The 12,285-nt window shown below is 51.4% G+C and overlaps 5 protein-coding genes across 5 annotated transcripts; 2 read left to right on the top strand and 3 right to left on the bottom strand.

The window, feature by feature from the left end:
* Positions 1 to 116: 116 nt before the first annotated feature.
* On the top strand, positions 117 to 1,363 carry NCS54_00479800 (MOSC domain-containing protein; the record flags this gene model as incomplete). Its single annotated transcript, XM_053150322.1, has 3 exons — positions 117 to 137; positions 200 to 1,292; positions 1,347 to 1,363. 3 exons carry the CDS (start codon positions 117 to 119, stop codon positions 1,361 to 1,363), a joined length of 1,131 nt encoding a protein of 376 aa, XP_053006297.1.
* Positions 1,364 to 2,993: 1,630 nt separating this feature from the next.
* NCS54_00479900 (Hypothetical protein) lies at positions 2,994 to 4,348 on the bottom strand (the record flags this gene model as incomplete). Its single annotated transcript, XM_053150323.1, has 4 exons — positions 2,994 to 3,059; positions 3,111 to 3,602; positions 3,655 to 3,824; positions 3,874 to 4,348. 4 exons carry the CDS (start codon positions 4,346 to 4,348, stop codon positions 2,994 to 2,996), a joined length of 1,203 nt encoding a protein of 400 aa, XP_053006298.1.
* A 407-nt stretch (positions 4,349 to 4,755) lies between these two features.
* Positions 4,756 to 5,442, bottom strand: NCS54_00480000 (Peptidase-M24 domain-containing protein; the record flags this gene model as incomplete). The annotated part of the gene is made up of 1 exon (XM_053150324.1): positions 4,756 to 5,442. One exon carries the CDS (start codon positions 5,440 to 5,442, stop codon positions 4,756 to 4,758), a length of 687 nt encoding a protein of 228 aa, XP_053006299.1.
* Positions 5,443 to 7,530: 2,088 nt separating this feature from the next.
* On the bottom strand, positions 7,531 to 9,289 carry NCS54_00480100 (Aldehyde dehydrogenase; the record flags this gene model as incomplete). Its single annotated transcript, XM_053150325.1, has 5 exons — positions 7,531 to 7,712; positions 7,770 to 8,699; positions 8,768 to 8,863; positions 8,915 to 9,111; positions 9,159 to 9,289. The coding sequence occupies 5 exons, from the start codon at positions 9,287 to 9,289 to the stop codon at positions 7,531 to 7,533; spliced, it is 1,536 nt and encodes a 511-aa protein (XP_053006300.1).
* Positions 9,290 to 10,326: 1,037 nt separating this feature from the next.
* Positions 10,327 to 11,703, top strand: NCS54_00480200 (Hypothetical protein; the record flags this gene model as incomplete). The annotated part of the gene is made up of 1 exon (XM_053150326.1): positions 10,327 to 11,703. The coding sequence occupies one exon, from the start codon at positions 10,327 to 10,329 to the stop codon at positions 11,701 to 11,703; it is 1,377 nt and encodes a 458-aa protein (XP_053006301.1).
* Positions 11,704 to 12,285: the final 582 nt, after the last annotated feature.

Raw genomic sequence — 12,285 nt, forward strand, 5'->3', positions numbered from 1 at the left:
CGTCCCCATCTCCCCTTTTGCAACACCACAGCTCGATTTTTGTTGACCACCAACGCCCTGAGTAGATTGCGTGAGAAACTTCTGATCAAAACAACCGACTAATTTCGACGGCGACCATGTCCATGCGTGTTGAGGCGGTACGTCCGAGTCCCGGCTTGCGGCCTCTACCTTTCATCTCCCCGAGCACTAACATGGCTAGATTTATACGTATCCGATCAAATCTCTTAGAGGGGTATCACTCTCTTCAATAAATGCCAAACCCACTGGATTCGCATACGACCGCCACTTCATGCTCTGGGATGTCAACAAGAAGGAGAACCTCCACATTGGACTTCGTCCCGCCCTCTGCCTCTTCGCTACCCGACTGACCCCTGAGGATGGCCCCCGAAGCATAGAGGTTGAATATGGTCTAAATCATGTCTTTGACCAACCCTCTGAGCATGTTGACCCGTCTCCCCTATCAGTACCCCTGGAGCCGGATGTCAAGAAGTTGCCGCGAGTCACTGTGACGATGCACTTCAGTCCGTGCTCAGCATACGATATGGGAAGCAAGTATAACGACTGGTTCACCCATCGACTGGGATACCCTGTTAAACTGCTCTACATAGGAGACCATCGCAGGAAGGTCTTGGGGAACATGGGTCAAGGAGTAGTCTACAGGACGACCAAACCGGTTCATATCTCGCTGGCCGTCATTCCAGTGGCCCTGACGCTTGGGTACTCTTTCTATTCCAAGGGCAAAGCAGGCAGTACCCCTTCAGCAATCACAGGCATCCTGATTCTTGCCAGTTTCGTCGTCCTCGTGCACCAACTAAGACGCTGGATATGCACAGCAGGGCCATTAATCACATTCGCGGACCTTGCTGCATATCTCATCATCAGTACCAAGAGCTATCAGGACGTCAATGAAAGGTTGCCCGACGATGAGGAGATGGACATCACCAAGTTCCGAGCCAACATCGTTGTGTCGGGAGCCAACGAAGCCTACGAAGAAGACTTTTGGTCTCAACTGCGAATTGGCGGCAACACCACCATGAAACTGACCCAAAACTGCGCCAGGTGCAGCAGTCTCAACGTTGACTACGCCACGGGCAAGACTGGCAAGACTGAAGCCGGCAAGGTCTTGAAGAAACTAAGTAAAGACAGGAGGGTTGATCCGGGAACGAAGTGGAGCCCGATCTTTGGGAGATATGGGTTTCTCGCGTCGGCCTCGACGAAAGCTGAAGTGGTTGTCATCAGTGTTGGGGACGAGGTTGAGGTGACGGGGCGCAATTTGGAACGCACCATCACAGGTATGTATCCCGCAAAAAGCCAAGGTACTAGTTTATCTGACGCATTTGATGCAGAGTATCCCAAGTCTTAACAAAAGGGTAGTCGGGGCATAGCAGGAGAGGGGCGGCCGTGATGGGTGGGTTACTGGAAGCACGGTCTTCTGGCTCAGATATCCCATCAAGGGCCGGGCTTCAACTGTATCAACACACACAAGAGAACAGGTTCAACATTTAGACTATTTGCGAGACACGGAATCAACCGCAGATTATTGGGCTAGCTTCAGTCTCACATGAATATCTTGTTCTCGGGACCCAAACACTGTAAGACATGGTGATTGCAGGCCAGCATCAGGGCTCAGGCCAGCCATGCAGCAACTAGACCCCTCAGTCCTTCTTCCATCCAGGATTCGTCAATTGATGACTTGGCGTCAAACCCGTGATCTCCATCTTGAATGGCCAAGGTGAATGGAAGATCTGGATCGACCTCACTGAGTTTCTCCCTCAACTTGACGCTGCCTTCAACTGGCACGACAGTGTCTCCCTTTCCATGCCAGACAAACACACCACCCCGCGGAAACCTGGCGCCGTTCTCGAGTTTTTCCAAGATTAAAAGATCACTCTGGCCGCTGGGGAAAAACTGACCATATCCTCCATTCTGTATAAAGCTGAACATCAGCCCGGCGCGTGTGAGCTGGGGGTCAGCTGAGATGATGGATGGGATCTCCTGTGCCCTCCACTTGGCCTCGTGTTCGTGCACCAAGGAAACAGACAAATGGGGGCTCCCAAACATTGGCTTCTCGTACAACTCGGTGAAGTGTGGGCTCTTGATATCGACGAGGGGGTAAGAGGCTGTCACAGCTCGGATGTCGTTGGCATGGTTGAGGCCGACGAGGAGACTGAGATACCCGCCGGCGCTATCTCCGGCCGTCATGATGCGCGCGGTATCAACATTGACATTTGACTTGTTTCTAATAAAGCCTGGGAGGTCGGTACGTGTCCAACTGAAGAAATCGTTGATGTCCTCGATGATGTCGTGGATGTTCGCCTCGGGCGCAAGCCTATGGTCGCAGCTCACAATTACGGCATCGTGTCGAGACGCAAGTTCAAGGTGCCATGGGGCAAAGAAGTTGGGGAAAAGGCTAGAGCCAGTGATAAAGCCACCACCATGGATTCGAAATAGGATCGGTCGGGAATCTGTTGGACCCTGCTTGGCACGCTCGAATAAGGCCTCGGGGATGAGTACATGACAGGCAATCTTGTGATCCGAGACGGTCTTGTAACTGGTCTCGAGAATGTGGAAGTTGTCAAAGCGGGACAGGTCGTTGGGGTTAAAGTGAGCCATCTTGTCGACGTAGTTGGTTGTTCAAGGGGATGCTGTGGCGGTGCAAGTCAGACCGGCTGACAGGCCTTTTATAAGACGAAGGGGCTTGTTCGAGCTAGGCAGTGAAGACTTGGTACTGTTTCAATACGGCAGTTCGTGGGGGCACATCAACTTTCCATGAGATACAACAGGCAGAGTTACGTGTCATCAACAAGGCGTTGCGGCATCAATGACACCATGCAACTCATCATCCCCACTACGAAACCCAATCGGTCTTCCTCTTTCTGCAGAAACTCCTCTCGGCAACCACTTCTAGGAGCGCCCACCTCGAATAATCCGAAAGGCTTGGTCAGGGCCAAGAGTGCCACCGCCCCAAATAGCAAGGTGTAAACGCCCACATCTCAGCCATCGCTTTCCGAGCTGCTCGATTGATCATCGGGCATGACTATGGTGTTAAGAAAGGTAATCTACACATGTCAACAACGTGTTCAAGCCTCACTAGCCTTCAAGTAGCCTACAAATCCAACCAAGGGTCTGAGAATCTCAGTGACCCTTTCTTGCGCATCATCTGCGAGTAGCAGGTCGTCCTGGATCTTTTGTGAGAGAGTAAACTTTCTCAGCTTCAACAGTTCGATGTCCCGATGATCAGAAATGAATCCCTGGCCGCTTGAGTCAACGACAATATCCATGTTCTCTCGGATGCTACCTACCTTTGGCTTTGTCTTCAAAGCAGACTCCTTGTTCTCGCGGGCAAAGTACTTGAGCGCCTCATCCTCCCTAGACCCCGTCTTTAAGCTAGGCATAAACGACTCCTTGAGGTTGTGGTCATTTAATACTCGACGCCATCGCCTTGGTCTCTCGTCGATGCTCGAGCGAACACTTCGAAGCTGCTGGGCGTTGGGTGCAAAGATGCCGCCGGCAATGAAAGACGCGCCAGGTTCGCAATGTACATAATAGTGTGCGTATGTCCCTTTTCGTCCCGTACGAGACCATGCGGCTGAAAAGTGTGCCTGAAACTTTGAGCCTCATAGGATCACCGTGGAAAAGGGTTGCGATCGCTACCTTGTATGGCTTCTTGTCAGGGCTGAAACGCAAATCTCTGTAGATGCGAAACATGACGTCCTTGGCAGGAAACTCGGGTATAGTATCGTCAATAGACATAACTGAAGACGTTGTACGCTCCACAAACGTCTCCCAGTCCTTGAATGCTCGACGGAACTCCCCATCGTGGGCTCCAGAGTGTCAGCACCCCGATCCGACAGCCTGTGATATCTTTGTTACCTTTCAACCACGCTCTATTATTGTTTTCCCTCAAATATGCCAAGAATAGCAGACTGTTTGGATGAATCCTAAAGTCAACGTATTCGATGTCACCGGCGTCTCTCATTTGCTCGAGGGGGATAATGGTTAATCTCGGCGGCTCGTCTTCGTCAGTCTCTCCGTCCGATTCGTGGTTCTTAAGTACGTCTTGGGTTGAGTCGTCATTGTCGTCGTCTCGGTCGTTTTCGTTGTCTTCGTCCTCGTCGTCATTCTCCTCGGACTCGTCGACATACTCATCTCCTGATTCATCCGCATTGGCGCTTTGCTGACCATGTCTTGATCTAATCCAAGAATCGCTCGGAGCCTGTCGATGGTTCTTCTCGCTATCGCTTTCGCTGTCAATGGCGTAACGGACCTTTCTCGGCCGACTCGATGATCGAAGACGATGGGGTTGAGGTTTGGGGTTAAGGGACAACTTTCGCTTGTGCGCAGGCATGATGCCCTTCCATCAATAGGAAAAGTAGTTAATTGAAGACTGGGAGAAGCCTCATTCAGAACAAACTAAAAAAGCCACAACAGCAAACACCCATTGGCGCTCCCCAGAGACGAGAGACGCTCAGGAGCCTGTCATGACAGTCGTGCTAAGATTTATCCATCCGCGAAAGCCACATCCAATCAACTTCAGCCGCTAAATTTACATCCTTGTAGCCTCGCACCCGGTCCCAATTAGGAAGGAGTCGCTGGTGGAGGTGGCAGGGGGTTTGATGGCTTGACGCAACATGGACCAATCGTGGCAATCGATGACCATCAACTCATTCCAACATCTTTCTTTGACTCATTCTCAGTCCAGTACAGATCCCACGTTGTAATTTAAAGTCCATGCTAGCTGCCGTGTCCTTCCCATCAGGCAGTCAAGAGCTGCTCGTAGAATGCTGCCAGCCCTCGTTCGTGATCTCGCAAATGAATCTCCAAAATCCAATGTCTCTTCTTTCCATCCTTGCCCAGGGTGCTCATGGGTACCTTCTTCCCCTTGAGTATGTAGAGCGTCGTCTTGTCGCGAGGAATAGGCTCATGGGGAAAGGATCCAACGAGGTGACCAGCCACGTCTGCGCCAAATGACCACCCGTCTTCCTCCGCAGTCCGAACAGCGATATCGTAGAGCTCCTCGCCTGTCATGTCGGGATTTTCCAAGAACTGGCCTCTCACTTTGTTCCAGATAGGCTCAAGAGCATCTCGGATCTTCTTCTTATGAGGGTCGTTTCCAAGAACATAGGTTCTCCCGAAATCAGCCTCCCATGATTCAAAGACCGGGCCAAGGTCTACCACAAGGATATCATCCTCGCCAATGACGCGGTCAGGGGGGTTCTCTTGGAAAGGCCGGAGTGCATTGGGTCCGCTCCTGACAAGTCGCTTGTGCCAGTGGGTTTCAATGCCGTACCGTGTCGCGCCAAGCTGGTAAATCTCGCTGTTGAGTGCTTTTTCGCTGATCCCGGGTCGAATAAGGCCTCGTTCGATCTCGTCAAACATTTCAAAAGCCTTCTTCTGTGCCGAGAGAAGCTGCACGGCCCGCTCACTGCTGTCGTATATCATGGTTGATGTTGAAAACGAAAACTTGAGGCGGCTCGGCGCATGGACTCTTCCAAGCTACCAAGCAATGCATTGTCTTACATCATTTCCGGTGTCTACCTTCATCAATACGGTGGGTCAACTCATCACTGATTTCCAAGCTTTCTCGAGTAGGTAGGTATGCTAGACATTGCAGATGCGGAATCTCGCGAGGTATCTCAAATAGGCAATTACTTGATGGTATTCTTTTGTGCTCTGACACTTGGATCGAAATCTCTGCTAAAACCTTGGCCCCAAGGAAGTTTCCCATCAACCAGTGACAGTAAGATGTGATGTTTTATTTACGAAAGCGCAGTGCAGAATTGCCTAATGTTTTCACTCTTTGCTACTGTAGAAGGACCTGTGAGACCTGAGGTCATTCAATACGCTTAATGTGAGCCAAGTTGATCGCGCTGGTATCTATTGTTAAGGGCGAAGACCGAAAATAAAGTGGGGAGCGTGAGCTGCTAAGGAGTACCTAGATCGATGCGAAATCACCGCGGCAAAAAAGGTTACTACTAGCAGGCCCTAGCAATTCTTCTGCCAGGCTCCACCATCCTTAACAGCAAGCACTGGGATGCACATAACCTAGACCTTACACAATTCGTACTTGGCCTTTTTGGCCTTTGAGACAACACGTATAGAAAAGACTTTTAACCTGAACTAACATCTAAGAGTTACATTCTTCTTAGTCTTAAATATCCTAGCAAACAAGCAATGAGCGCCACTACTCCCGCGGTAATGAAGACGCTGGAAGGAAATTGTGAGTATGGCGTTCTGCCCGTGCAGCGTGTATGCGATAATGTTGCCTAAAGAATGGTCAGCGAAACAAGACCATTACCCCCCTTTTTCTTCAGATGGAAGAGCACTCACTTGGGCCACTACATTTCCCAAATACAGTTCTCTCAGGATATCATCCGCATCCTCGCTGTGGCCGACTTCATCGTACGCCTCGGTCGCGTCCGTCCCTGCAACCTCCAACAGTACCTCTTCTCCTCCGCTACAGCCTCGTTGTTAATGATTATCACTGGACTGGGGAGATATATGCCAGTAATCCTCCCATGTACTATGGGCGACTTACGGGTGCTTTTTGAGAAAAGAAGTACAGTCGTATACCTTGTTCCGGATCACCATGTATGGATCATGGGCGCTGTCATGTTTGGCCACGTCTTGCAGAGTGAACGAGCGTGAAGTCGCCATGTTTTCCAAGACCTGATGATGCAAGTCGGGAGGCTTCGTAGATGAAGGAATTGCGTGCAGGTGAGTCTTTGGTATCAAATTCAGCCCAGGGACCTACCGATACCGCAACAACGAGACGGCGGTAGCAGCGTGTCGCCTTTATTGTTGCCATCGTGCCAGACACTCTGAGAGTTTCTCCATCGCCAATTTGCCATTAATCAGCCTATGTGCTTACCTAGCCGGATCTTTATTACTAATTCCGGCTTTTAACCTGTCCTATGCGCGCCTCTTGACTTGCCTTATTGAACCTAGACACGATTCGCAAAACAACACGTTAGAGGTGGGACGGCAAATGAGTCTAGCTAGTTGCCTCTTTGATCTGGACTGCGAGGGTCATCCGACAGCTGAGTTGGTAGTGTCAGGGAGCTTCCGCCAACTTGCAGGCGCTGCAAGGTCATGTAGGTATGCTAGTTACGCTGCGTTCATGGTGCAGTCTATGTGGTCAGTGACGTAGCTCGGCCCCTTTACCGATATCTAAGAAATTTACGTCATTGTCATGTTGATGATTATTTTGTCTTCGCTATCGGTAGTAATAATATGGGTTTTCTTTCCATGGACGAACTGTTGGGAAGATTTTTCTGCATGAGACGGAGCACCACGTTCGCACACTGCGCGCAGACGTTCTGACTAGAACTCGAGACACCGGTTCTTGTCACTCTAGCTTCTGACTAGACCCTTCAATTTTGCTCTCACGTCGGAAAGTGAGTTTGATCGTTGTATCAAGTTGTCTATCGACCAAAGAAACACAATTCACATGCAGTAAGCTTAGAGACGCTTAGAGATGTTCCCTTCGTATCCTGACCCAGAGTTTCGCTCTTGGATCGGAGCAGCCTTTCACAGCCTGGGTTCCAATGAAGCCTGACTGTGCGTGCTGGGAGCCAAATCGACGACCACTGTCTTATAATTGGTATACGCCTTGATACCGGCCTCTCCCTGTTCCTGACCAATTCCCGACTGCTTGAAACCGCCAAAGGGAATTCGGGGATCTACGGTTTGACTGTTATTAATCCATACGGCTTATACTGCTGTCAGCATCTATAATCTCAGGGCGTTGGAAAATGGGGACAACTTACTGCCAGCCTTGATCTTTCGTGTGATGCGATGCGCCCGGGAAATATCGCGCGTGAAAACTGCCGCCGCCAGTCCAAACTCGGTGTCATTGGCCATCTTGACCGCTTCAGCCTCCGACTTGAACGGCAAGATGACGACAAATGGTCCGAAGATCTCCTCCCTGTAGATCCGCATGTGAGGCGTCACATGGGTAAAAATGGTTGGTTCCAAGTAAAAGCCCTTGCCGTTCAGGTTCTTGTATGCTTTACCTCCATGCACAAGCTTGGCACCCTCGTCTTTTCCGGACTGAACGTAGGAGAGGATGCGGTTGAACTGTGCCTGTGTAACCTGAGGACCTTGGGAGGTGTCCTCAGCAAAAGGGTCCCCAATCTTGGCGTCTGAAACTGCCTTGGCTTTGAACAGTTTAAGAAAGCGGTCATACACCTCTTCTTGGACCAGCAAGCGACTGTTGGCAGTACAGTTCTGCCCGGCGTTAGCCATTATCCCCGGATACGCGGCAGCAACTGCAGCATGCAAGTCGGCATCGTTGAAGATAATCAGAGGGGATTTGCCTCCCGTCTCCAAAGTGACGCTTTTCAGGTTCGACGATGCCAACTTCATTATCTCCTTTCCTGTCTGGGTAGAGCCCGTAAAGGCAATCTTATCCACGTCGGAATGAGATGCAAGAGCAGAGCCAGCAACAGCTCCAAAGCCGTTGATGATGTTGATGACACCGGGTGGGAAGCCAGCCGGTGCGACTAGGCTGGCGAAGAAGAGGGCTGATAGAGGAGTTTGCTCTGAGACCTTGAGAACAACCGTGTTTCCAGCAGCAAGAGCTGGGGCTACCTTCCAGGAGGCCATGACGATGGGGTAGTTCCATGGAATAATTTGTCCGCAGACACCGAGTGGTTCCGGTATAGTGTAGTTGAGTTGGGTCCCTCTCGTCTGAATCACTTGCCGTAGCACAACCCAGTCAGCAACCTGAGCAATTGAAGAATGCAAGAGAGAGCTCTAAGCGTACCTTGGCCGTAGCTTTTGTCTGCCCAGCCGGCATAGTATCGAAACACGTCAACTACCTCTGGGATGTCTTCTAGAAGGGCCGTGGAGTATGGCTTGCCTGCCAATGTTAGTTGTCTATTGCATCTCACAGGTTTGCTTCCATCTTTACCATTGTCCCAAGACTCGATCGCAGCAAGCACCTGCGCATTCTCCTCTACGAGATCGGCCAACTTGTACAACAGTCGGCTTCTATCCTGCCCTGTAACATCAGACCAGGCCCCCTCGAAGGCCTGGCGGGCGGCGTGTACTGCATATTCGACATCGTTGACACCGGCCGCATGCACACGGGCAATCTCTGTTTCGGTGCTCCAAGTTGTTAGCGGCCAGGAGTCATGGGATTGCGAGGCTCTTACGCGGGGTCAATTGTAGGAAACGTTTCACCCGACTTGGACTCAATGAACTCGTTGTTGATGAAGAGACCTAACGGCTGTCGGTATCGGATCCCGTTGGGTGTTGTCAGATTCGTAAAGATATTGGCAGCCATTTCAGCTGTTGGTGAGCAGTTTCAGAAGATTCTAAGGTCGATATGGCGAATTAGAACTTAAAGACTGGTTCAAGTCGGCTGGGCGATTATTCATATGAGGCCCAGGGTGTTGTCGGGTCCTTGGGAGGTGGGATATGGGAGGACAAGATGGCGTGGAGCATCTCGGGGTCCTTACGGAAGTGGCAGGGCCTCCTCGGATGGGTCAACCAGTCTCGACCTGGAACAGGTATTAGGCACTCATCGCCTCACTCGCAAGAGTGCCTGAACAGGCAACTAGTATTGGGCCTCCCTTGGACACACAGTTGAGCCGTGGACAAGGCCGTCATCCGATCCGAGGGAAGCATTAAGTGGGCTTGCTACGTTCTTAAATTTCTCTTTACTTTTTCTTTCTCTTTTAGTCAAATCAGAAATATGAAGCTACGTTATAGTGCAAGTTGGTAATTGGTAGTTGCCTCTACGAGGTACCTTTCTATCATTCTAGAGTTATCGTCTCCTCATCCACATATCTCGTCTAGGAGTGACAGTCACGAACGAAGCAAGGACCGTAAAGGAAAAAAGCAAATCAAGATGACCTGGTACCTAGCAGGATCTTGGTCCTACTGGTCCTCCCAAGCCCCGCCGTGATGCTCGCTATGACGCCAGGCAATTAATAATGGAGATGGGTTTAAAGTTGGGCCTTCGGATTCTGACCAATTTAGGCAAGTGGGTCCAGCGCGAAACTTAGCTGGAGAGCGCTAACTAGATCGAGTTTTCGCTCGGAAGCCACGACCATGACTAATGAGACTTCTCTCGCCATCCAAGACGAATTCTTGCGATGCATGTTGCTTCGCTCATCAGACAAACAAGGAAACATGGATTCTCGTGATGCTTGCTCCGAAGCGAGTTTAAAATCACACATGTTGGTCCTTAGCCATGCCTCATTACTTACTTCATGCCTTCTTTGATCAACAGACACAACCCAACGCCCTCCCTCACGAGTCTCCTCTCGCCAGCAACCATCCCCAACGCACCTCGATCGCTGTGTCCTAGCAGTCACTATGGCTAAGCAACGATATGGGCAGGACCGACCTGTCTCGGACGTGTCGGCTCTGGGTAGGCCTCTAAAGTTGGCCTTTTCTCAGCGAACAGCCAAGAACCGCTTCTTGAAGGCATCCATGACCGAAAGGCTGTGTACTTGGGACACTGAGGACATCAGCAAACGCGGAATTCCTACTCAGGACATTATCAATGCCTTCAAGTGGTTCGGTGAAGGAGGCATTGGTACGATCCTCACCGGAAACCTGATGGTCGACCCCATAAACATCGAGGGCCCCGGCAACTTGATCATCCCCCCCGACGCTCCCTTCGAAGGGCCACGATTCGAGGCCTATAAACGTCTTGCCTGGGCAGGAAACCACGCTGGAAGTTTGATGCTTGGTCAGATTTCTCATGCTGGTCGTCAGGTCCAGAGCCGACTGAACTCTGATCCCGTCTCAGCGTCGGCTGTGCATCTCACCAAGGAGGTTTGGGGCATGAAGTTTGCAAAGCCCCATGCTGCCAGCCACCAGGAGATCAAGGGCCTCGTGGAAGCATTTTCACATGCGGCCGAGTACCTTTACAAGGCCGGCTTCGACGGAGTAGAGCTCCATGGCGCTCACGGCTACCTGCTCTCTCAGTTCCTGTCTCGCCGGACCAACCAGCGTACCGACGAGTACGGAGGTTCAGTCTCGAACCGAGCTCGCATCATCGTGGAGATTGTCTCCTCGATTAGAGCACGAATTCCCATGTCCACTGGCTTTGTTCTCGGAGTCAAGCTCAACTCTGTCGAGTTTGACGAGAAGGGATTCACCCCCGAGGAGTGCGCCGAGCTTTGCGAACTCCTCGAGCATCAGTGCCAATTCGATTTCGTGGAGCTATCGGGTGGTACTTACGAGGACATGGCCTTTGAACACAAGAACGAGCACACCAAGAAGCGCGAGGCATTCTTCCTGGAGTTTGCCGAATCGATTGTGCCAAGGCTCAAGCAGACCAAGGTCTTTGTCACGGGAGGGTTCCGCACAGTCAGCGCCATGGTCAAGGCGTTGGATGTCGTTGATGGCGTTGGCCTGGCCCGTCCACTCTGTGCAGAGCCCAACTTGCCCAAGGACATTCTGGAGGGCAGGGTGAACACAGGAGCCGTGGTTTTGAAGATCAACAATCAAGACTACGGTCTGACCGAGACGGCGGCGGGAACTCAGATTCGCCAGCTCGGGAGAAACCAGTGTCCTATGGATCTCACCAATGATGAGGTTGTCGAGGCTTTCCAAAAGAGCACTGAGAAGTGGGAGAAGGCCTTGGAGGCGGATGGGGACAAGATGGAGGTCTACGGTTACGTGGATTTGGAGGGGGTTGAGCTGGCTCCGATGGGCAGCGGAGACAAGTCATGTAAACTTTAGATAGGTAGTCTGTTCTAGACCAAGTAGCGAAGATTTAGAGTCGAGATGTTCAGTCGAATTCTTCAGGTACCTCTTTGTGCGCCACCTTTCCACCTGCTGTCGCCTGACCACCAGCAGACATTGTACCCTTCGTGCCGTAATACCCGTTGAGTCATTCCAGAACTGCCTCATCCCAAGCTCAATTCGGGACAAGACCAGGGTATCTATGTTCTGGTTAGAGAATTGGCGCAGAACCGTCCGATGAGCTCCTTCAAACACCTACCCAACTGTGGGGGGATAAGAAACAACACCTCGCTCCACTCCTAAGGAGAGTGCAGTGAGGAGATCACACTCTAGCCCTTGACCAACGGCAGTCCAGGTCAGCCTGCCCCCCAACCGCCATATCCTCATAACGTGCATCTCTGGGGCTTGCATGTTTGAGGAGATTGGCCCGCCTCCCTTGCCAAGGACGATGGGAATCGACAGCACAGATGGGGGAGGCACATGGACACTCCGCTCCCCCACGCTCTCCCCCGGATTTTTTGCCCAGCAGCACCGCGAAATGCTGCAAGTGCTTGGGGTTCCCCCGGCTTTGACTGACTC

This window comes from Fusarium falciforme, chromosome 4, assembly GCF_026873545.1.
Source record: "Fusarium falciforme chromosome 4, complete sequence".
In the NCBI taxonomy this organism is placed as follows: domain Eukaryota; kingdom Fungi; phylum Ascomycota; class Sordariomycetes; order Hypocreales; family Nectriaceae; genus Fusarium; species Fusarium falciforme.